Here is a 25,355-nt window from a genome sequence, read left to right on the forward strand (position 1 = left end):
ATTAATATTAACAATTTTTAATGATTAATAAATAAACAATTAATTATTGATAAAACTTAATAAGTTTTCTCCTTTCTATGTATTTATTTTGTTTATTTTTATACAAACACACAGACATATTTTCTTTTATCTCCTTCTTTATTACATGATGGTGGAATATCATAGATACTTGCTTTTTAAACTTTGATATGCATACCTATTTAAAAAATATGCTTCAATTTCCATTTACTTGATTTTTTTTTAGTGAATAAATGTTGAATTTTTCAAAGACTTTTTCAGTATCTATGGAGATAATTTTATGATTTATTTTATTTGGGCTATTAATATAGTGTGTGACATTAATGGCTTTCTTAGTGTTAAATCAACCTTACATTACTCCTGTAATAAATCCTACTTGGACATGGTATACTACCTTCTTAATGTGATTTTGGATTCTAATATTTTGGATTTGAGTTTGCTAATATTTTATTTAGTATTTCTGCATCAATACACATGAGTGATACTAATCTGTAGTTTTCTTTCTTTGCATTGTCTATTTGGTTTAGGTATCAATATTCTACTTTTCATATAATGAGTTAGGAAAGTTTCCTCCCCTTTCAATGCTCTGGAATAATTTATACAGCACTGGGCCTAGCTGATTCCAAAGGTTTGGTAGAATTCTTCTGAGAAACCATCTGGGCCTGTTGTTTTTTTGTGGGGTAGTTCCTCAATAACTTTGTCTATCTCTTCTATGGAAATTGGCCTGTTTAAGCTTTCTAAATCAAATGGGGTCAATTTTAGCAATCTCTATCTCCCTAGGAAAATATTCATTTCATCTAGGTTTTCAAATTTATATGCAAAGAGGATTGCAAAATAATCTCTTATGATTTTTAAAAATGTCTTCTGCTTCAGTGGTTATTTCCCCTTTGTCATTTCTAATTTTTCTATTTGCATGTTCTCCCTCCACTGTTTTTTTCTTGATCATCTGGTGATTTGCCTATTTTTATTTCTAAAAACCTAGAATTTTAATTTATTATTATTTTAACTTTTATTAGAGTATAGTTGATTTACAATGTTGTGTTAGTTTCAGGTATACAGCAAAGTGAATCAGTTATACATATATTGATACATAAATCCACTCTTTTTTGATTCTTCTCTCAAATAGGCCATTACAGAGTATTGAGTAGAGTTCCCTGTGCTATACAGTAGGTCCTTATTAGGTATCTATTTTATATATAATAGTGTGTATATGTCAATCCCAATATCCCAATTTATCCCTACCCCCTGATTCCCTGGTAACCATAAGTTTGTTTTGTATACCTGTAACTCAATTTCTGTTTTGTAGGTAAGTTCATTTGTACCCTTTTTTCAGATTCCACATATAAGCAATATCATATGATATTTGTCTTTCTTCGTCTGACTTACTTCATTCAGTATGACAATCTCTAGGTCCATCCATGTTGCTGCAAATGGCATTATTTCATTCGTTTTTATGGCTGAGTAATATTCCATTGTATGTATGTACCACATCTTCTTTATCCATTCCTCTGTTGATGGACATTTAGGTTGCTTAATTTATTATTTTTAAAAAACCAGATCTACTATTTTTCTATTTTCTACTTCACTACTTTCTGCTTTTATCTTTATTATTTCCTTCCTTGTGCCTTCTTTTAGTTCATTTTGTTGTTGTTTTTCTTATTTTTCTAAACAGGGGATGTAATTAATTTATTTTCATTCTTTCACTTTTATTGATAAATGTGTTTAGTAAAGTTTTCTCTTATTGTTAGTTTATTTCTGTCTCTGTCTTCTTTCATCTCCTGCAGTTTTTGCTTCATAAAGATTATTGCTGTGTTATTTAGTGCATACATTTTTGTGTGTGTTATATCTTCATTGTGAATTGTGGCTTTTAACATTAAAAAGCATCCCTTTGTCATGCTTAATGCATTTGGGCTTGAATGCTACTTTGTCTGATATCAGAATTGTTATCATCATCTATCCCTTTATTTTTAGGCTTTGTGAATCATTTTGCTTTAGATGTGTCTCTTATATACAGCACATACAGGCATACCTCAAGAGATGCTGCAGGCTCAGTTCCAGACCACCACAACAAAGTGAATATCACAATAGAGCGAGTCACATGAATTTTTTTGGTTTCCCAGCAAATGTAAAAGTTATGTTTACACTACACTGTAGTCTACTAAGTGTACAATACCATTATGTCTAAAAAAACAATACCTTAATTAAAATATACGTGATTACTAAAAATGCTAACCATCATCTGAGCCTTCAGTGAGTCACAATTTTTTTGCTGGTGGAGGGTCTTGCCGCAATGTGGATGGCTGCTGACTGATCAGGTGGTGGATGCTGAAGGCTGGGGTCGCCGTGGCAATGTCTTAAAATAAGACGACAGTAAAGTTTGCGGCATCGGTTGACTCTTCTTTTCCAGAGCGATTTCTCTGTAGCATTCCGTGCTATTTGACAGCATTTTATCCGCAGTAAACGGGGTATGCAGGGTTGCCACAAAGCATTAATTTGTAAAAAATGCAGTATCTGCAAAGCACAATAAAACAAAGTATGCCTGTGCGTAGGTCTTATTTTGTGAGCCAAATTGAAAATCTTTTTCTTTTAATAGTTAAGGTCATTCACATTTATTGATATGATTGATATATTTGGTCTTAACTGATAATATATTTTATAATTATGTATATTTTTATATGTATCTCTCTGAGTTGTGTATTCTTCGTTCTTTTTTATACTTTTATTATTATTATTATTTTGGTATTTAGGAAGGTTTATGCTTTTATACTAGTGGTTACTTTTATACTTGTACCTTTTAAAAATGCTCTTAGGCCCTTGTTCTCTTATGTAAATCTTTACTATCCGGCTTTCCAGGTTTCACCCCCAGTATCCTTTACTAACACCTATTGCTCATACATCAGTGAGCTTTTCCTATTGATATTTTCTCTTGCCTCCTCTATTTTTTGGTTAATGATTTCTACTTTGTAACAGTATGTAGCATATTTCTACATTAGTCCTCTATCTTTTTCCCCACCTTTGTTTTGGTCTTATATGTATACTTATATATATTTTAAGTGCTTGCCATCAGTCCTTTTTCTGAAGTTTCCCCAGTCCTTAATGGGTTGGATGAAGTTCACCCTCTGGCGGATTCTTCCAAAGGGCTGAAGATTGTATAAGTCTCAAAGTTCTTGTATATTGAAAATGTTTTTTCTATAGCCTTCACATCTGAAGACATGGCCGGATATCAAATCTTTGGTTCACACTTCTTTGTGTGAATTTTTAAAAAATGCTGCCCCATAGCTGTCTTGTATGTTAGTTTTGAAAAGTATGATGCTAGTTTAATACTTTTGCTGTTATAAGTTATTTGATCTTTTTTTGCCTGGAAGGCTTGAGGATTTTATCTTTATCTTTGAAATCTAGTATCTTTACTAAGATGTCTTGCAGTTGATCACCCTGGGTTAATTTTTCCTAGTACCCAAGGAGTCCTTTCAATGTGTATATTCAGCTCTTTTTCTGTTTCTAAAAAGTTTTCTTGGATTATAGTTTTAAATATTACCTCTGTTCCATTGTTTTATTTATTTATTTTTCTTTAGGGGGCTCTGATAATACGAATATTTCCTTCTTTGCGGGTCTTCCCTCTACTTTTTTGGAGGGATCATTTTTACTTCTTTATGTCATTTTCATTCACTTGGTTGTTTTCCTTCCTTTTAAAAATGCCTTTTATTGAGACTATTCTCCATTTGATACTTTGCAATTTATTCTTCATTTCTGAGATAACAATATCTTTCCTTTTTTCTCATTTTTTCCCTGATTTAAATCAACTCCCTTTTCATTCATTCCTGTTCTCCCCCTCATGCATTTGTTAAAATTTCTGGTTCAAAGAGTTTTTTCACATCCTCAGATGCTTGTTTGAGTATATTTAATTCTGTTTGGATTGTTGACTTAAAATTTTCTTCTACTTCATGGTTGGTTTTCAGAGGCACAGTGTGGTTCTTCATAGATACGTGGGAACTTTCTACTCCTGATCTTCTATAGTAGTTCTGCAGGGACTTGACTTTTCTCTTGTTCATGTTCTTGGGTATTTTACAATAGTCCCAGCTTAATAGTGCCCTCTTCTGCCAGTATTGCAAAGTCCAGGCACATTAGCAGCCTTTTGTTCTGGTGATGGGGGAAGGGTGAGCTCCCATTTTCACACCCTGACTTTATGGTTCTCTTTTGTTTTGCAGGTATTTACATTTTATCCCCTTTTCTTGGTTTCCCTTCACCATATCATTGTAAAAGGGTGTTTTTCCTTTCTTTTAGCCTTTTTTCTCCCCAAGAAGCTTTGTGTTTTAAATGGTACCTCCTTTAAAATGTTCCTGTCCCTTTAAATGGCCCGTGCCCCTTGAAGTCACACCTACATTGAATCCCTTCTCTGTAGTCCCTGCTAAGGGATCTGTCTGGATACTTTCCAGTATATTCAGGTTTAGAGTAGATTTAATCTTTCTGGTGGTTGCTCCAAATAACTCTTAGGTCCTTTCACTAGCCTCTATCTTCTGTCTGTCCCACAGTTTTTCTCGGTTTGCCTTTGTGGTGGAGATTGTGAACTGGGATTGGTGATTTTTCTTTCTGTTACAGTTTTCTGCATCTTCAACATTTTCTGCTTCAGATTATGCAGGGGGCATAGTTTTCTGTAGAATATACTTTTCCCTTCTTGTTTTTTTCTTTTTGGGGGGAAAAATGGGGATATATGTAGCTATATAGCTGTCGTCCTCAGATACTCTTACTTCCTCTAATTTTTAAAAGAGTTTGTGTAAGAGTGATATTATTTCTTATTTAAGACTCCAGCAGGGCTTGGAGTCTTCTTGGTAGAAAGATTTTTGACAATGAATTCAATTTCTTTTCAAAATATAGAGCCATTTAGTTTTTCTATTTCTTCTTGACTCAGTTTAAGTAAATTATGGATTTTTAAGAATCTGAACATTTAATTTACATTATCAAGTATATTTGCTTGAAGTTGTTCATGATATTTCCTTATTCTCATTTTTAATGTCTATAGTATCTGTAGCCATATCCCTGCTTTCATTCCTGATATCAGTAATTTGTGTTTTCTCCCATTTTTTTCCTTAATTAGTCTTGCCAGGGTGTTATAAATTTTGCTACCTTTTCTAATACCAAATTTTGGCTTTGAAAATTTTCTCTATTGTTTGTATGTCTTAACTTTATTATTTATTTATTTTTAAAATATGGAACGCTTCACGAATTTGCGTGTCATCCTTGTGCAGGGGCCATGCTAATCTTCCCTGTATTGTTTCAATTTTAGTATATGTGCTGCCAAACCTAGCACACCTTTATTATCTCTTTGCTTCTATTTACTCTGGGTTTAATTTGTACTTTTTTTTCAGGTTCTTCCGATAAAAACTTTAATTTTTTACTTTAAACCCTTCTTTCTAGTGAGAGAGTGGCATTGACATATATACACTACCAAATGTAAAATAAATAGCTACTGGGAAGCAGCTGCAGAGCACAGGGAGATCAGCTCAGTGCTTTGTGACCACCTAGAGGGGTGGGATAGGGAGGGTGGGAGGGAGACGCAAGAGGGAGGGGATATGGGACTATACGTATGCATATAACTGATTCACTTTGTTATACAGAAACTAACACAACTAACACAAGCAATTATACTCCAATAAAGACGTTAAAAAAAAAAACCCCTTCCTTCTAATTAGGTATTTAAAGTTGTAAGTTTCCTTGTAAGAACCTGCTGAGAAGGGTGATGGGGGTACATACTTGCAACGTGCAATTTATCCAAATGGTGGGAACTCCTAAAGGGGATCTTGGTCTGATTCACACCCCTAACCATAGAGCAGGCTTACCTGCTTGGCACCAGGAGTGACACAGGAGGGTGAAGCAGAAGAGGCTAGAGGCAGGCTGTACCACCTATGGGCTGTGTGGCCTTAGGGGAACCACTTCCTGCTCAACGATACAGAGTCCTCGTTTGTAATGGGCAGTATAAAGCCCAGGACTGCTGTCTATGTGAATGACGCCCCCTGGAGTTGTGCAGGGCACATTCTTCACAGCCACAAATGCAGGCCTTGATAAAGCATGCCTTGCAGAGGTGCTATGAGCATTTCATGAGGTAGTATATAAACAACCACCCCAGGGCCTGACAAGTGAGACACAGTAAATCAATTATGGTACATCCATTCAGTGGAATACCACACAGCCATTAAAACTCATAATTGAGATCTTTATTTACTGTGGCAGAAAGTTCTCATGCTTTATTATGAATTGAAAAATGCAACCTAATATGATCTAGTTTTCATTAATATAGATATAGCTATGTATGTATGGAAAATCCTGGCAGGAGAACCCCAAAGTGTAGTGAGATTCAGATCAGAAACTTTCCTTTGTCAATATTTCAGCATTTTTCTACAGTGAATGTGCTTTCAATTTGAAATAAGAAAAAAAAACAATATAATTTATTTTTAGTTGGCTCTTTTGCTTTCTATCCATGACTCTTCTCTGAGCTTCATCTGTAAAATGGAAATAACAATAAAAAGAATAACAATAGTGCTGTAGATATCCTACAGCACTCAACACCTGAGGTGGGAGTTAGTTCGTTCATTTTATAGAGGAGGAAGCAGATTCTCAGAGAGGGCAAAGGTCCCTCAGAGAGGGCCAAAGTCCCATAGAGAAGGTAATGCTGCCTCCTCACAGGGCTGCCCCGTGGTTTAATGCGAGGGAGGAACATGAATATTTTGTGAAGTGCCAGGTGCCTGCCCCCAGTGGGCAACGGGATGGAGTAGTGAGAGCATGGCCTGGATTAAATCTAGCCCTGTTCTTTCCAGTCTGTGTGACCTTGGATAAGTGATGGCACGTCTCTGAGCCTCAGCTTTCTCATCTGTAAAATGGGGGTAGCAAAACTGCCACCTCGGAGGGCTGAGTCGAGGATCATATGAGACAGTTCCTGCCCAGAGCAGGCGCTCGATGATTGAGAGCTTCGATCATATTAATATCCTCTGGTCCAGCTCTGGCCCCCTGATTTCAGCAGGGACTGCTTGTCCCTCTGACAGACACCCTGCAGAGGAAGGTAGAGCCCGAGTGGTCATGAAGCAGAGCTTGGCAACCAGCTTCCTGCTCCAGCGTCCACATCTACCACCCTGCCCAGCTTGGTGGGTCAGAGGGGTGCTTCCCTCTCTGTGCGCGCCAGGCAAAAGCAGCCACACCCTAGACTGGGGTACTCAGTGGAGGGAATGCAGCCCCAGGGGTGTGTCATAAAAAATGGAGGGCATGACCAGCACTGAGTAGATGGAGGCCAGGGAGGCTGGGCCCCCTGTGACGCTCCTGACTAACTGTCCTACCAGACATTCTTGCAGGTGAAAAACCTATTTAGATGTATTGGAGGTGAGAGGCTAACTCTGTTATGTAAATGCAAACTATTTTTGTACTTTTAACTATACATTTAATTTTCTCAGAATTCAAAAAAATGTAAATCAAGGGGAGAGTTATTCACCATTTTGCACAATTACCTTAGCAGCAATAACCCTACCTGTGGTGTGTTTGATACAAACACATGTCATCTTACACTAAGAATGTCACACTCGTGGTGATTCTACATCTAGAACAAGGAAAGGGAAAGAGGTCCTCCAAGCAGAGGGAACAGCATGTGCAAAGGCCCTGGGGTGGCAGGGAGGGAGAGTGATGTGGCAGAAGTGAAAGCAGACCACAGTGTGGTGGGGCAGAGTGAGCACAGGGGAGTGAGGTGGAGGGTGAGATCGCAGGAGCTGGGCAGTGCAGGGCCTTGGGGGCCACACTGAGAGGTCAGCCCTAGGAGAAGCCAAAACAGGCTGTTCGTCAGGGAAGGACATGTCCAGGTTTGCGTTTTGAAAAACAAAATCACTCTGCAGGGTCAGAGGTGCATGGAACAGAGTGGACAATAGGGGAGACAGGGAGGCCAGTGAAAGCTCCTGTGGTCGACCAGGTGACAGTTCTCTGGGCTGGTGGCTCCCTCCCAGGAGCCTGGTGTGTGGATGGACAGTGGGCCCCCTCCTGAGACCTGAGCGCAGGAGAAGAGCGAGTTGAGGAGGAAGATCATAGTTTCTCTTTGGCAAACTTACCTGACTCTGCTACCTCGGCGATGGGCACCCCTTGCTCATATGCCATGAAGCCCAGGACTGAGAAGATGGCAAACCCGGCCAGGAAGCTGGTGCCGCTGTTCAGGCAACAGAGCATGATGCAGTCCCTGTGGGGAAGCAGCGAGAGAAGCTTGGGTCAGGGCGGGTGAAACCAGTGCAGTACTGGAACATTCTGTCTGAGCACCATGGCTGTCCCACTGCCTGAGGAAGCCCTCGTGGTTCAGAGAGGGTAGGTGGCTGGCCCACGATCACACAGCTTCTCCTGCATTTCTAGAAGGTAAGGTAGGTCACAGACCAGAAGCATGGAGACGGGGTGGGAAGGAAGGGAAGGTGCTAAGTGGGAAAATGCACAACCGGTGAGGAAAGACTTGGAGACAAACCATCGCTCCTCCAAATTCCTGGTAGGAGAGAAAACCAAGGGAAGCAAGAGAGGATTGATTTTCTAGGAGCTCAAAACATGAGGATATAAGCCTCTGAGAGAAAGGACTGCTTCCCCGACAGCGGAGCAGCCTTGGGAGAGACACCCCTCCTGGCCCAGCTCTTTACCGGAGCGGCATCTCCCAGACCTCACTGCAAGCCTCTGCTCTTCTGCTGCGAGGGGCAGCCCCTCCCAGGTCAGACTCCTCATGGGGGCTTCACCAGAGCAGTGACTGCTCCCTGCTCTTGGGAAGGGCTCACAGCAAAGAAGCAGCAGCATAAAGCCGTGACCCAGGAGATTTCAGACTACAAATGACAGGGCTTTGCCAAGATGAAAAAGATGGAACCCTCACATCCGGGTCTTTCAACCTCGGGCTGTGCATCCTCATGCAGATGGGTCAGGGAATCAGCCTCTCAGGATCTCAGCCGCCACAGAGCGTGCACATAGGAATCGGGCTTACAACGCCTGTGATGCTCCATTTCAAAGGGAGGGGCTCTGGGTGTTCTGTCCAATCTCCTCCCTGAAGCATGACCAGCCTGGAGCATCCCTGCAATGGTGGCGAGCTGGCCTCTGCTCCCACCCTAGCAAGCAGGACCAGTCACCTCGCTCTGTGGTGCTTTGCTGCCCGGACCGCTCTTGCTGCTCACAGTGTAAGAACTTCCTCATGCTGTGTTCGACCCAAATCCACCTCCTCTGGGGAAGTTCAACCCTCACAAACAGCCTAAAGATCTGAAGATATCCCCTTCAGATCCCCTTGAGGTTTTAGCTCGCTCATTTAGACCTCCCAGTTCCCTTATCAGTGTTCCTCATCCTGCTCGTGATCTGAATTCCAGCTTGTCCAGACCCTTTTCCAATGTCACATCCAGGAATGAGCACTACACTCAAGAACAGAGCAGGACTCTCACCTCCTCTTCTCCTGACACCATACTTTGTGTAATGCAACCAAAGGTTACACTGATGTTGGTGACTGTGACCCCCAGTTGCATTGCACTGACCCTGGGAATCAAGGGCATGGTGGAAAGAGCATTAGACTGGGGGTCAGGAGCCTTGGGTTCCAATTCCCCTTGCAATTCCTTCTCTCTGGGCCTGACCTTACCAGCTATATGACAAGGTGGCTTGGATAAGAGGGTCTCTTGGGGCCTGTGATTAAGTCATTTTTCAGCAAATGGTCACTTTCATACCTTCTTCCTTGGGGTAGAAGAGTATATTTCCCTGCCCCAATGACTTTGGGCTTTGCCATGTGACTTGCTGTGGCCAATGAGCTATCAGCAGGTGTGACACAAGCGGAGGCTTGAGATGTGCTTGTGCAATTGGTCTTGTCCTTTATCACTTCTGTGATGTGCCATGAGAAGGACTTTTCCAGGGGAGCTGCTGTCCCTGAAGCCTGGACCCCAGAATGTACACATGGAGCAGGCTTGAGCCTGGCCTGGACCCTGGAGCTAAACCTGCCCAACCCACAGCCTGAAGGAGAGAGTCCCCAACTGACCAGCAGACTGGTGAGCAATAAAAGCAAATGCTTGTTGTGGTAAGCTACTGAGTTCTGGGGCTGCTTGTTACACAGCATTCTTGTGGCAGTGAGTGACTGATACAGGTCCCTTTACAGAACTCTTCAGGCACTGTGGACAGAGGCTGGGCTGGCAGGCCTGGAGACTTTATCTGCAAGACTGATCACCTCCTCTCTAAGGGAAATTCAGCTCAGCCCAGGAGGGCAAAGTTATTCCTAAGGCTGGGGTAAATCTGCCCTGCATGCCTGTTTCTGGCCCTTGACTTATCCAACAGTACAAAACAAGGCAGCACTGGTGAGCAAAGTGTTTTCTCCACAGCCTCTCCATTCTGGAATTCTCCTGTGTTTTTTGGACCTGCAGTGTTGAATATTGTCACTGAATCCCGAGGCCCAGGGAGGATAGTCACACACTCAAACTCTTTTGTCATCTGCCGGGGAAGCTGGGATGTGAATCTAGTTGTCTCAAACACCAAAGCCCACTCTTTTTCTAGGAGCTACACAGTAACAATGCTCCCTAAGAATTCAGACTTCTAAATCCTGACTTTTGGAAAACAATCTTTGGGTGTCCATGTGGCTGTTGAAAACAGATGTCCCTTATTGCAAGGTTCCCCGCCACCCCCAACCCTGAGTGATGTCCTCACATCACAGAGGGACAGAAGCTCTGAGCAGACCCGAGGTGCTTCCAGTCCTGTGCCCTGCACCCCCTTCCTCGGAGCACCCCAACCTCCAAGCAGAGAGAGCTTAGCGGCCTGTGTTCTGAAGTGAGGATTTTCCCCGCCTGGTTTGCTCCATCTCCATCCTTCTAATTCCTTCCCCACAGGGCACTTTCTAGGTGAAAAGATATGTAAGAAGTGCTTTGAAGTTGGCAGGAGCTGAGCTGGGCTTTGAAGACCTCCAGAAGCTATTATGCTGTCGGAAGAGAGGGTATTAATCTACTCCCTCTGAGTTGGGAAGATCTGCTCAGGGAACAATTTGGAAACAGAAATAAAAGGAGCCCTCAGATTTTGCAATGTCACCTAGGGGATTTGCTTTCTGCTACTGACAGGAGGGGAAAAAACCTGCCTGTCAGAGGGGAAAGCAGAAGGGATCTGGGGCGGTCAGCATATTTCACCCACGTGCTTGGCGAGGAAGAAGGTTGCCATTGCCACTGCCCTGAGACACAGCCTGATAACGAGGCATTCTCGGCCAAATCCTTGTTGACTGTAGTAGTTGGGGAAGAACTGGCCAGGCCTGGGAGTGAGGGATAGGGGTGCAGGAGCCAGAAAGGCCAGGTTCAAAGCCACGTTCCATCGAGCAAGTGGCCTACCCCCGGCCTCAGTTTCCTCATCTGTATAATGGTGTGGCTCCTTCCTTGCTTCCTTACACTTCAGCCAGTGTTCTCCTAGGCTTGAGGAATGGTGGTGAACAAGAGGACCCAGACTGTGTCCTCATGGAGCTGGCAGCCGAGCTGGAGGTGATGGACAGTGACCTAGAGATTTCCGCAACGCCCAGCACAGAGCGCCCGCACTGGCTGCTGGCTGCTGATGTGCTGACAGCTGTATGCAGACAGCATCCCTCTCCAGCATCCGGAGGGTGTCACACTCAACCTGGACCAGAGGTCTGCCCACTGCTCTCCCTGTGCCTGCGCCCTTCTCTTCTTACCCGTGGTTCTATTTTGTATCGTGGCTGACAGTGTGCTACATCTCATCCCCCAGACCCACCTCCCGTGAATGCCTTGAAGGCTGAGAGGCTCTTCTGGACAAACTGGTCTGACCTCCCACCTCTCTAACATCCCTCTGTCCAACAGCACCCAATGACTTCACTGCCTAACAGCCCAGGGACAGCAGAGCTCGCTGGCTTCCCCTGTGGCCTTTCCTCCAGCATGTTGGATCTGCCCCCTTTCATTGCCTTGGTTTCCCCAAGTGGCAGTCTCTATAGACTGGAGCTGTGTGTATCTCCAAAGGTAGCGATTTGGGCATCTCACACTTAGTGACACGTACAGCACATGGCTGACTTAACAAATGGGTTGGTAAAGCGATCACAAAGCCAGCTTCCAGGGAGGATGCAGCAGAGTGGTAGGATGGAGATTAGAAGACCATGGCCAGAGTCCAGGTCTACCACACCTAGCTGGAGGAATGACATCCATGAGCCTCAATTTCCCTCCCTCGAAGATGGGGATAACACGGGAGGGACTTTATCACTGACAAAAGTTCTCTGAAATGATGCTCCCACTTGAGCCACACAACAACCAAGTGATGTGGCTGTCACGTCCAAGTTCCCATCCCACCAACAGACTGTGACATGGGCCCTCTCACTGTACCCTCACCTGCATCAAACAGGGGTCATTTTCAGACCACAGCTCATTTGCTAGTTAAGGAAAATAAGCTCATTATTTTAAGAGTGTGTTGCTGATTTTTCTCTTGGTGTTTTAGGGTTTTTCATAAGGGCCTGTTTGTAATCTTTACATATTAGGGGTGCCAACACTTTGAGTATCATATTATATGTTGTTAGTATGCCCTTTAATTTTGTAGATGATTTTCATAATGTTTTGTTTGGAGATATAATGCAGAGGTATATAGATAACATTTGTATTAATGTGACATTTTAAAAATTATAAAAGCAATATGTACTCAAGAGTAAAGACAAGGCAAAACAAAACATTTAAATTGTACAGGAAGGTATAGGTAGAAAAAGCCTGTCTCCCTATCTCTGACTTCTGTGTCTCTCTTCAGAGGTGGCTCTTTTTAATAGTTTCCTGTGTATCTTTCCAGAAATTTAGAAGTTCTAGATATTTATGTGAATCAATCTGTCACTTCCTCCCTGATTTAATTATTTTGATGTTTCCATACCTTTCCCATTATGAAAACAATATTTTATTCCTCATTTTAGGATGGTTTTCTTTTAAAAAATATTTAACTGTTGAATCAATCTGACACTTATTATAGTGCATATGTGGGGCAAGGTGAGGATCTATCCTAATTACTTCCACCAAAATACTTATCTTATCTCAGAATCGTTTGCTGAAAAACCCTTCCTTTTCCAATGAATCCATGTTCAGGGACGGCTTCATTGCCATTAGTCCACAAGTTTCTACATTAGAATGAGGAGCTCTGGAACTCGGGGGCAGAGATGTGCTGTCCAGCCATCTCTGCGTATTCACCGTCTGTGACCAGGCACTGATTCAGGGGTGCAGCGACCTCAGCAAACAGGCCAATGGCCTAGAGTTAGAGACCAGGGTGCAAAGTTCACTTCCGCCAGGCACTGCTGGGTGACCCTGGCCAAGTCCCTGGGCCTCTGTGGACTCAGCCTCAGGGTAGAAACCAGGCTGCAGGCATGAGGACCAGGCAGCCAGGGTCACACAGCCTCAGGCTCACCTCCCCATGGGGGCCCCTTCCCCACGATGGGTGCGGCCAGCTGCAGGAAGCCAGGGAGGGAGGGGGGCCTGTCAAGAGAGGGGCAGCAGGGCACTGGCCATTCCAAGTGGGACTGGACAGGACCCTACAGTCCAGTGTGAAGAAGCAGGAAAGAAATTCCTGAACAGAAGGCAGAAGAACAAGGCCCTTCGTGTCAGAAGACCTGGGTTCAAGTCCCAGCATTGCCACTTACTAGCTGTGTGACCTTGGGCCAATCACTTATCCTGGGATAAAGCTTTGCTGTATAGGGTAGGATGGAGGCCTGAATACCATTCCCGGAGTAGACTCACTGTGCAGCCTGGAACGCACTCTGATCATGTTTGTTATTCTCCTGGCCCCTCTGTTGGGCCATTCTTTGACCCTGGGGTGGGGAGAGGCTGACAAAGAGCCCAGGGTCCTCTCCAGTTCCACCTGGAATGGCTGGTGCCCTGCCGCCCCTCTCTTGACAGGCCTCTTTCCCTCACCCAGACCTTCAAGGTGGGAAGGTGACCGCGAACTCGCCGGGCAGCATGGAGGGCTCTCCGGTTTGGTGGAGGGCTGGCAGGGCCTGGGGAAATGCTCACCTGTAGCAGTTGTTGTTATAATCGTTATAACTTCCCAGAGCAGTCAGACAACCCAGGCAGATGGCATAGGAGAAAAAGATCTGCGTCCCAGCATCTACCCAGACCTGTAGGAAGGCACAAAGAAGTTGGCAGAAAGAGAAGTCAGATGTGCGGTGAGGGGGTGGGTGGGTGGGATGGCCCTGTTCTCTGAAAGCCCCCACCCACACCCAACCTGCAAAAAGACTCCACAAAGGGACAATCAAATGTCTTCATCTCAGGAACGTGTTTTTTTTAGAAGTTCTATTCTTGGGGTGATTAAATATAAACGGCCTTAGTTAAAACCAGAATTTTCTGGACTTGATGGACAGTAGTTCACCAAATAGCAAGAATTTGGGTTTTAGGACTCTGCTCCAGCTGTGTGACCTTGGAAAAGTTACTTAACCTCTCTGAGGCTCAGTCTCCTGAACTGCAAAGTGGGAAATAAACTTCCCTCTCAGGACTGCTGAAGCCAAAACAAGTGATTTTTCTGCTTTGTGATTAAGACCACCACGAGAAAAGCTCTCTCGGGTGTTTCTGAACTCACAGAACTTATTTACCATGTAGACCAGGGGACCATTCACCATGGGGCCCAGTTACAATGAAACCCCATTTTTCCTACAGGTCTGGAAGCTTCTCTCACTCTGCCCCATGCGCTCGGCCAGAGGACAGGGAAGTGAGATGGGGGAGGAGGCCCTCCCACCAAATCTTTACCAACTTTCCAAAGAGGTGCATTTGGGCTTCCTATGTGATACATGTGGAAACTACTTTCTTAGTCTCCAAGCTTCCCTCCAACAAAACCTGCCGTGGAAGGCCTGACACGCACAACAGGAATTATGGTGGTTTCTCTAACACTCCCCTGGGCTCTCTCTGAGCCCTGCTCCTAGAAGCTACCAAGGAAAATCCATAGCTAAAACCCAAATGCAGCTGATGAGACTGAAGCTTGAGAAGCAAGTGCCATCTAGAGAACGGGGCAACTTGCTCAAGACCACACAGCTGGGAGTGGCAGATGCAAGTCCAAGGAGACACACCTCTAGAGAAACATGTGTAACTAACCCCAGAATTTCAAAAAACCTCTGGTGTAACCCCCTACCCAACACAGGACTCTCTTCTGAGTACTTTTGACAGAATAGTCTCTGCTTGACTACCACCAGTGATGGGGAGCTCCCTACCTTTTGACACAGCCCCTTTCTTTTTCTTTAGAGAACTCTGACCATTAGAGCATTTCTTAAAATAAGAGAAAATCTCCCTTCCTGTTTTCCTAGTTCTGGGGCCACCCAGGCCACATCTCCCTCTCCCATGCGGCAGCACTTTACAGATTTGAAGAACCCTCTAGAACACAGCCTTTTCCAGGCAAATTATCTTAACTTCCTCTCTCTTGGGGATTTGATTACACAGTACAGGTCACTCTACCCTGGATTTTCTTGCTTGTTAAATCATTCAAGAAATACTTATTAAAAGTGAAGATCACAGTGCTGGTTCTCAACCTAAAAAGTGGTACATTTTCTTCCTCTAACAAAGAGCCTTCGGGTTTAGTGTCTCAGTGCTAAATGAGGAACGCAGGGAAGGCTCTTTCATGAAGTGTGTGTATGTGTGTGTGTGGAGGGGGTGCCAGCAGATCAGAGCGGGCTGAGACACGGTGAGGAGGAAATGGGAAGAGGGAATGTTAAAAAACTTTTTCAAGAAAGGGGAGTTGGGAGCCAGGGTGGTCGTGAGAGAGAAAATAATTTAGGGAGGATTTTTTAAAAAATAGCAGAAACTTGAGGATGCTTAAATGTTGATAGGAAGGGCCCAATGCAAAAAAAAAAATGTTGAAGATTTGGGAGAGAAATGGATGTAATTTAAAGTCCTCCTGCTCCGCCTCAGTCTCCCCATTTGCCACCTTAGTGCACTCCCTTTTCTCCTCGGTAAGGCCAGTAAACCATATGGAGAAGCAAAATACAGGTCAGCTCCTAACCTAGAAAGCAAAGCCAGATCCCAGCAGCAAGGTGCTGGGATGCTCAGCACTCGAACACATGTGGTTTCTAAAGCCTCTGCAAACAGGGTGTCCCTCTCCCCAGAACCTTCACTGAGTGCACAGACCAGAGTGAGAGAAGCCTCCAGACCTGTGGGAAGCCTGGGGGCTTCATCACAACTCGGCCCCATGGCGAATGGTCCCACCCTCCCCACATGGTAAATAAACCCCTCAGTGAGTTCAAAAACACCCAAGAGAGCTTTCCACCCACACGTCCCAAAGATGGGGCCTCAAACCACGCTTTCCACCTGCAGGGGATTTTTCTTGCAGTTTGCTCATCACACCCAGCATGAAAACAGGCATCTGCTGGTTTTGCCCACCCGGCACCCATCTCCCCTTTTCAGGTAACAACAGCACCCCAGTTTTACTTTGAGAAACCACCTCTTCCCCACCCAGGCCAATCAAAGCATTTCTCTTGGCCACAGTGACTGGTTCGGGGATGAGCATATGATGCAAACCAAGCCAATGAAACTCAATTCTGGGACTTGTAGTGGAGCTACTGCAAATGGGACACATTCTTTTCTCTTAGAGATATTAAGCTTGTAACTGCTGGGGGTCATCGCTGACCATGAGTGAAGAGCCTGCCTGAGAATAAAGCCAATGCAGAGGAAAGCAGAGTTTAGAGCAAAGACAGACTAATACTGGAGATATGAGTCAAGTCCCTGGATCCAGCCACACCTGAAACCAGGCCTACCTGAGAGTATTTCAGTTTCAGAGCCTGTAATTCCTTTTCCTTAAGCCAGTTTGAATGGGACTGTTGTCACTTCAAGCAGAAAAAATGCTAATAGCAACACTAAGATCTTAGAAAAACCCAGGGGCTCTAAGCCCAAATTCTTCAATCAATCCTGAATTACCAATGACCCAGCATTTATTGAGTGCCTTCTGTATGCAGAACCCTGTGCCAGGCTCTGAAAGAGGTACTGTACAATTATTTATAGCACTCCATCTCTGTCTGCAGGTGAGATAAAATGAAACATTCAGAGAACAAGATACCCAGTACCTGGGAGGGGCAGAGGAGGGGAAAGATTTACATGTGCTAGGGCAATCAGAGAAGGCTGCCTGGAGGAGGCACACCTTTAAAGACTAGAGAAGTGATGAAAGAGGACACATGGGGTATGGAGGTTCACGTGAGAGAGGAATGTGTTCTCAATGATTTTTTTTTTCTTGCTCCCTTACCTCTGTAGGAAAAAGGCTGTCATTTTTATTCAGATGATTACCATTAAATCAACATCTTTATACAATACCCTTAGCCCTCCCCCTGTTGGTTCCCTACTATGGGGAATATTGAAATTAGCCACATCTTCTCTTTCTTTCTTCCCTTTCCTCTAGAATCTAACTTGAAGAAATATTCATTTGTTTCCAGTTAATACCTAAAGGCATTATGTGAATTTACTTTACTTTTCATATACACACTCCCTTCTCTCCCAATTTTTAATACTTGTACTGTATCTGCATTATCAGAACATACAACCACTTCATATTATATCGTCCCCCTTTTGCTATTATTTAGTGTGAGTTCTACAGGTGACTATAAATTTAATGCTCACCCCCAGCCATTATGTTAATACCTCTCCAGTCAGTTTTGTTGTAGCTTGTTCTCTAGTAAATTCCTCAGGAAAGGCTTATGGGAAATATATTTCCTGGGTTCTTTCATGTTCCTAACAGTTGATCTGTGGCTTTTGTACCTGAAAGTTGGTTTGGCTGCATATAAAATCCTTGGTTCTTTTTCTCTTCCTGAGTACTTTGATGTTGCTTAGTTGTCTCCTGGCACAAAGTGAAGCTGTAGAAAAGTCTGACACCACTCTCATTTGTTTCCTCTTACAAAAGCATTTACTCTTTTTGTCTGAATTATCAACAAGTTTGTTGCTTTCTCTTGGAAGTCTAATAATTCTAATATTATTCTAATAAAAACATGTCTTAATGTTGATTATTCTGGGTTATTTTTCCCAGGCATGTGATATACTTCTTCAAGATGCAAATTCAAGTCTCTTCTTTTATTTCAGGGGGAAAAATTTCCTGAATAATTGTTTTTAGTATGTGTTCTCTTCCATTACTTTGGATTTCTCCTTTGGGGACTTGTTTGTATGTTGGATCTTCTTTATTTCTATACCTATCACTTTTTCTTACATTCTTTAAAAACTTTCTTCATTTTTTTTCTTTCGTAAGCTGTCCTTCCTGTCAGCTCTCCTTTCAAATATTCTTTTTGCCTAACAATTTCATTTATGCTAGCGTTTCATAGCATCTATTGTTTCTTCATTTCTTTTAGCTTGTTGTGAAATATTAAGTTGCTGGGTCTTTGTGGAATGCGTTCATTATCTATAGGAACACTATTCTGCTCCTAATTCTTTTTCTTATAATAGCTTTGTATGAGACTTGATTGCAATCCTTTTCTGGTGCTCACATGTAGGTGACATGCTTTTTTTTTTTTTTTTTTTCTTGGTACTTTTAGTAGGAGGTTTTCTTGTGTAGAGGATCCAGGGAGATTTCCTGGCCTCACAGGTCTAGAGTTGCCTCTTCCGACAGTACCAAAAAGTCTTTAAAACTATAGCCACGCAGAGAGTACTTTCTGAAATTACTGTTCTCCACTCTTATCCAGAATTTCTTTTTGTTTCCTTTACTGTCTTTGTCCTGCTCAATTTGGATTCTGCTTCCAGTGGTTTCTCATCAATGTGGGGGTCCTGTCTGACCACAGAGCCTCAGCTGGTCAGTCTGTAGAGTTCCCAGGTCCCAGAGCCCTGCCTGAACTTCCCACAGTCCTCTCACACTCACCTGTGACTTGCAGCCTGAACACATCCCTCCTAGTTTCAGCTGACATTCTCAGATGGGTGCACCAACCTTGTATTCCCAGAGCCCTCGCCTTCTGTGGGTGAATACATGTTAGAGGTTTATGGGTTTCCTGTCTCTCAGCCTTCTGTATCCCTTTGCCTTCCTCTTCCTCTTCCTCTTCCTCTCATCCCATAGAGTGGATACCATGCACATGTTACTGTTGTTGGTGTCTGACCCTCCCTACCTGTTCAGTTCACCTTTTGTGGTTCATGGAGCCACCTAGTTATGCTGAAGGTACCATCCATATGCTTTTTGGTTTACTATCCTAGTTTCTCTGTTTAGGTGTGGAGATTCTGGAAAATTAAAAAAAATTTTTTTCTGTTGCCATCTTGTCTCCTTGGTTCTCAAGGCATTTTCAGAGGGCAGATTAAAGAAGATTGGTCTTGACTGGAGGTGAGAGATGGATCCCCAGAACTGAGGGATGTGGTGGATGGGGGTGTAACACTAGAGGATGAGCCAGTTTTTTAAAGGGAGGTTCGAGGTACAATGTGGGGGAAATGGGTATGAGTATAGTCTAGACAAGGCATCAAGTGAGCTGTTCAGGAGACAGGCAGCAAGTCTAGGGCTAAATATTGCAGTCTGGGCTGGAGACACAGATTTGCAAGTCATCAGGATTTTAGTACTAACTTAATGTCTCCTTGACTCCAGATCCAAAGCTTTCTCCACTGGCCTTTTCTATTTTCCACATTTGATAAACCAGTGTTGATTCAATTTTTCTGCTGAGCTACATGCTTATTGGGCCTGCAGAGCCCGAGAAGCTTCAGGATTAGATTTCTTGAAAAAGTCTCACAAAGAAGCATGATATGTCTTCACGTGGACTCTACACCATCGGACTCCTTAGCAGACAGGCATACCTGATGCACGTCTATATTCTTAAACACACCTGTGGCTGCGAAAATGCCACAGGGTTCCAACTGTCAGCCTCCCTACAACCTCTGTTTAGGAAGAAACGAATGAACTCACTGGGGGAGCTGTATTTGTTAAGTCTACGCTGAAATAACCAATAACCCCCCGAGTCTCAATGGCTTAGCACAACGGAAGTTTATTTCCCGCCTACACAAAGCACATGGCAGATTGTGGAGGGGCTGGCTCTCTTCCACCCAATGACAGCGAGCAAGCCCTCCTACCTTATCACGATACCCCCAGGTCAGCACAGCCTCTGACGCAGAGGAACAGACCACTAGAGCTTTGCTTGGGAAGGTGTTTTTGTGTTTTTTTAAATGAATTCATTTATTTTTTGCTGCGTTGGGTCTTCACTGCTGCGTGCGGGCTTTCTCTAGTTGTGGTGAGCGGGGGCTACTCTTCGTTGTGGTGCGCGGGCTTCTCATTGCAGTGGTTTCTCTTGTTGTGGAGCACCGGCTCTAGGCACGTGGGCTTCAGTAGTTGTGGCACGTGGGCTTCAGTAGTTGTGGCTCGCAGGCTCTAGAGCGCAGGCTCAGTAGCTGTGGCGCACGGGCTTAGTTGCTCCGCAGCATGTGGGATCTTCCCAGACCAGGGCTCGAACCCATGTTCCCTGCATTGGCAGGCGGATTCTTAACCACTGCGCCACCAGGGAAGTCCCATGCTTGGGAAGTTTTTAGAATCAGACTTGGGAATTACTAATACCACTCTGCTCACACACCACTGACCAGAACCAAGTCCCGTGATCCCAACTTAAAGACAAGGAAGTCTGGGAAAGTCTCTTCCCATTTCACTCAGGAAGAGAAAAAATAGATGGTTAGTGAACACAAAGCATTGCCTCTGCTACAGGCATTATCCCAAGTCTTTTTCATCTAAGGCGATTTCTTTCTTCAACTAGGAATTCCACAAACACCCAGAGATCAAACTAGATCATGGTGGCCACTGGAATGATTTGACAGAATGATTTGCAAAGAGAGGCTAATAAAACAGGCCAACAGGACATTCATGAACCTTCTACCAGTTTGGTGATGCCTTAGGAAGTGGGAATCTTGAGTCACCATTTGTTGAAAACCTACTGTGTATGCAAGGCTTTCATGGAACAATCTCATAATTTACATAACCATCTCACTAGGCAGTACTGTCACCTCCATCTTTAGAGAAGAGGAAGCAGATGCATAGATGGCCAAACAGCTAATAAGGGACAGAGTCAGGTTTGAACCCCAGGCGTTCTGGCTCCACATTTTAAAGAGAAAAGATGGGGCCTCCTGGTGCACCGAGCAGGCCTGGACTCTCGGCAGCGGTTTAAACAGCTCTGTGGCTGTGAGGTCAACAGGACCAAGGCAACCCCACCTCCATGAAAGGAAGACCAGGCAACTGAGCCCCACTGACCAGCATCTCCCAGGACGCCACAAAGTGGGGCAGCTCAGTGGAGAAAGGGCTTCCTAGTTCTCAACAGAATTTGAAGAGAAAACAGTCTCCACAGAACAAACCCTAAGGAAGCTGGGTCAGTAGCCGAGAAACGGATCGCTCCCCATGTTCTGCAGCAATGAATGGGGGGCGTTCTGGCTGCGCAGCAGGGGCGGTCCACATTCAGAGGGTTGGAGGACAGCTTTGCATGGGAGCCAGGGAGCAGAACCCCTCTGGAAGAGCAGTGGCCCCGCCCTCCTAGCTCTGGGGCAACTTCACCTCTCTCAGAGCAACGTGTTCCCATGAGCCCTGGTGCCCAGCAGGTGCAGAAAGCAATGGATCAGCGTGAAACCCTCCTTCCCAACTGGATCAGTGGGGCCCAGCTGGGGGGAGCAAGGAAGGATGGACGGACCAGGACACACTCTTCCCTACCAAGCTCAGGAGCTACGCTGTCAAGATGGATGCTTAGTACCCGCTGCCCCTGTCCACACGGACAGCACTTTAGAGTGTACAAGACATCGTCCTACATCCTGTGACCTGCCCACTGCCCTGGGGTGGGCGTCATCACGCCCAGGTTAGAGACGGCTGTTGGCGGGCGGGGGGGGACACGGAAAACGCCTGCCCTCTCTCCCCCTTCCCCCTTTGATCTTATATGTAGAAGGTCTAATCTCCTAGAAGCTTGAGGGCAAAAGCGTCACATCTTTTTCTCACCCCTTGTAGAGAAGAGACTACCCTGATTGCGGAGACCTGGGAGAGGGTCAGTGTGCATAGTGGTGACCCCCTCCCTCCTTCTCTTGCGCACAGAAGATTAAATAAGATGATGTGTGTGGAACAAATACTCAGCACAGAGCCCAGCTCTTGGAAAGCACTGAGGAAGTGCTCAGAAACCCAGCCGTGAGCTCCAACAGCAGGCACTTAGTCAACGTTAATCCCTTCTCAGGATCTACTGGTCTTCACAAATCCGGAGGAGAAGAAAAAAGCCTCTTTTCCCTTTTCTCCCCACAACGCACAAGCACCGAGTGTCCACTATGTGTCCAGGAGCTCCTGCCCTCAGGGAGCGTACTACCTTCTAGCAGGAGAGACAGACCACACACACGGGCAGATACGCTGGAACACGGCATCTGGTGGAGACGGGCAAGTGGGCGGATGGATGACGGTGAGAGGCAGGGGCGTGGGGCAGCGGGGCCAGGGCCCTGCTCTGTGAAGGGGCAGTTGCAGATGTGACCTGCTGCAGTGTCTTACGGCAGCACGGGCTACAGAAAGAAGATCCCCCAGAGATATGCTCTCATGTCTACGAACAGCCGCCAGTCAGAGCAGAAGGGCGGCAACCCTGCCAGGGATCAAAGCTGGCGCCGGCAGGTGGGCCTGGTCCGTCTGTCCCTGCGCCCTGGAGGAGACGGTGTTTGCTGCACTGAGGCTCTGAGGTCTCTGACAAACGCAGCGTTAACCCATCCTGCCAGGAAAGCACCAGTGAGAGGAGACAGTCTTCAGAGCACCTGCTCACCTTTGGAAGCACCGACGACACACCGGGGGCTGTTCTACACACTTCACAAATATTAGACTCACTGCTGAGATCGGTGCAATCATTATCTCCCTTTTATGGATAAAAAACTAACACCCAGAGAGGGGGAGTTTGTTGTCTATTTAGCTTTGGAGAGATGTACGCACTGGCCACTGTGTGAGGAGTCCCCTTGGGCTTAGGGACAAAACCTCCAGAACCTGGCCCGCCTTAGGGAGAAGGCCCTGGAGCATCATGTGAAGGGGACTAAATCAAACCTGGGCTTTTCCCCGGTGCCTGGTTCTGCACCTCTCTGGGGCTTAATGAAAAGGGCATGAGCTTCAGGGTCAGGGAGACCTAGGCTGGAGCCCCGCACTGCCATTTACCTGCTGTGCAACTCTGGGAAAGTTACTCCACTTCTCTGAGCCCCAACTTCCTTGTTCACAAAAGAAAGATACAATGAATGTAAAGTACGTAATGGGGTACCTGGTACAGCTCCCTTAATCTGCTTCCTTTTGGTGGCTAATGCTTTTCCACTTCTAATGTGGCTAATGCTATACATAGCATGTACAGTAGCTTCTCCACTAAACATGTTATGAAAACAGGCTCCCAGGTCTTTCCCACCAACCCAGCCCCCTCCCTACCAGGTGAACTAATCAGACTTCTGAGTAGTACCAAATGCTGCCACCGTCCATCACTAAAGCAGAGTCACCTGCCCTTAGGGCCGTGAGCGAGGGTACAACAGGGAGGGGCGGAAGAAGCCAGCACCCCACTGCTCCCATGCTCCTTGCCCTGCCAAGAAGATGCGAAAACCTCCAGACCTAACAGCGCATGCGGCGTCTGGCTCTCGGATCCAAGTAGCCAGGACAGGGCTTGGTGGCCGTCCTGGGCTCATGACCCCCAACCTTCTCTTTCTTTAACATTTTCTTTTCAGACAGACAGCCACACACAGACACACAAACACACACACAACACCACTTTTGTAAGCAGAGCCTTCCACTGAGGTGAAGACATAACGTATATGGCCCGGCAGAAAATAGCTGAATTAAGCTTTCTTTTGGCCATTTATATTGGCAAATAGTCTCAGAAGATTAAAAGTAGGTTAGGAGAATAATACAACAGCTGTGTTTCCAGTGTGTACCTGACAACGGCTTTTGTAGAAGTGAATGATTACATGAACATCACTTCCTTCCCACCTCTTTCGCAGCCCCCTCTGGGTTGCTAGGCGCCCTCTCTTCTCCGCTCAGCTAATGCCACATACAGACACTGATGAATACAGTATGGCCATTATGAGGAAGGGAGTCGAGGCAGGAGGATTCAACTGCTCCCTCCCTGGTGCATTCAGTGAGGGGAGAGGGCTTTGGGGGAGATGATTCTGGATATATTTAAATGCTAATGTGCTGGGCAGCCGGGCAGGGCCGGCGGGAACAGTGGTGGGAAGGGGCAGCAGCTCTTGGCCTGGAAGCTCCACTGGAAATATGTTCTGCAGCCTGTGGCTCCAGTGCCAGCCCTTCCCCGGGCAGCCAGCCTTGCCCAGAGGCCCTGCCAGCAAAGTGTCACTGGGCTGAAGGGTTGCACCATGGGCGGTGAGGGGAGCCTGGGTGTGTCGGCTGACCCTGGTGGCCCCTTTGTGTGGAGCAGGGAGCAGGGTCACTGTGCTGGGCCTTTGCCCGGAGGCTGGACAGCTGTGTCCTGGTCACACAGTGTAGAGGGAGTGGACGAGAAGTTGCTGGCACTGGGCTGATGGCAATGACCTCTGTGCCTTATGTGACAGAATCCTGGGGCCATGCACGTCTACCCCTTAAACCATCGCATGAGACAGTGGAGTCCCATTTTACTAAAGGGCTAAAGAGAGGAGGTTTGGAGCAATGGAGGGCATGAGCAAGGCCCGAAGACGGCACGTTCTTGGTCCTGCGCTGTTCCCGGGACTGTTCACACGGCCTTGGGGGCTACATTTTAGGGCAAGGTCTTCCCCCTGAAGTGTTCCTCTAAGAGGGTGCTACTGGCCTTCTGGACAGGACAGTCATTGTGCAGGACGGTCCTGTTCGTTGTAGGAGGTTTAGCATCACCCAGTCCCACTCCCTAAATGCCAGAGGTGCCCCCGTCATAGAGGAAACCAGAATTACTCCCCGACGTGTTACTAAATGACCCCTGGGCAGTGGTCCCACCTCTCTCCCTGGGAGAACCAGTGAGGCAGGGGATTCTGAGCTGGCATCAGCGGTGGGGCTGCAGAACCCAGCTGCCATTGCTGGGAACACAAGGCCAGGGTCTTCTGGGCCAAACCGAGCCCCAAGCAGGTGCATTCTCCTGTGTCATCCAAGCAAGCACTGAGATGGAAATGAAACCTTGTCATCTCCCGCCTTAACCACTTCTCTCCTAAGAACCATGGAGCTGGTACAGAGGCAGAGAGCCAGGGAAAGAAAGGGCACACAAGGAGGCTCCAGGCCCTAGGAGAGCCAAGCAGTGGTGTATACTACAGTCTAGAGAAGGGACTTCCTCAAGAGGAAAACAAAACAGCAAGCAGCCACGGTTGGTGAAGGCAGCCGCCTCTGCGTCTGCCCAGAGACAGAGAAGTCAATACATTTAATGACATCATTATATTCGTTGATCTTTGTCTGTCTCCCCCCAACTAGAACAGAAGTGCCAGGAGAGCAGGAAGTTCTGTTTTTTTCACTGATGCATTCCCCAGCACTTTGCACATTGT

At 45.6% G+C, this 25,355-nt stretch overlaps 1 protein-coding gene across 1 annotated transcript in view; it reads right to left on the bottom strand.

The window, feature by feature from the left end:
- SLC6A11 (solute carrier family 6 member 11) overlaps positions 1-25,355 on the bottom strand; it is a 122,810-nt gene that overhangs the window by 17,544 nt on the left and 79,911 nt on the right. Inside the window, exons 7-8 of the mRNA XM_082639682.1 lie at positions 13,992-14,095; positions 8,097-8,221 (exon numbers count right to left, since the gene is read on the bottom strand). Of these exons, the coding sequence (XP_082495808.1) occupies positions 8,097-8,221; positions 13,992-14,095 (229 nt within the window). The remainder of the gene's footprint in view (positions 1-8,096; positions 8,222-13,991; positions 14,096-25,355) is intronic.

Source organism: Mesoplodon mirus (assembly GCF_964341445.2).
Source record: "Mesoplodon mirus genome assembly, chromosome: 12".
In the NCBI taxonomy this organism is placed as follows: Eukaryota; Metazoa; Chordata; class Mammalia; order Artiodactyla; family Ziphiidae; genus Mesoplodon; species Mesoplodon mirus.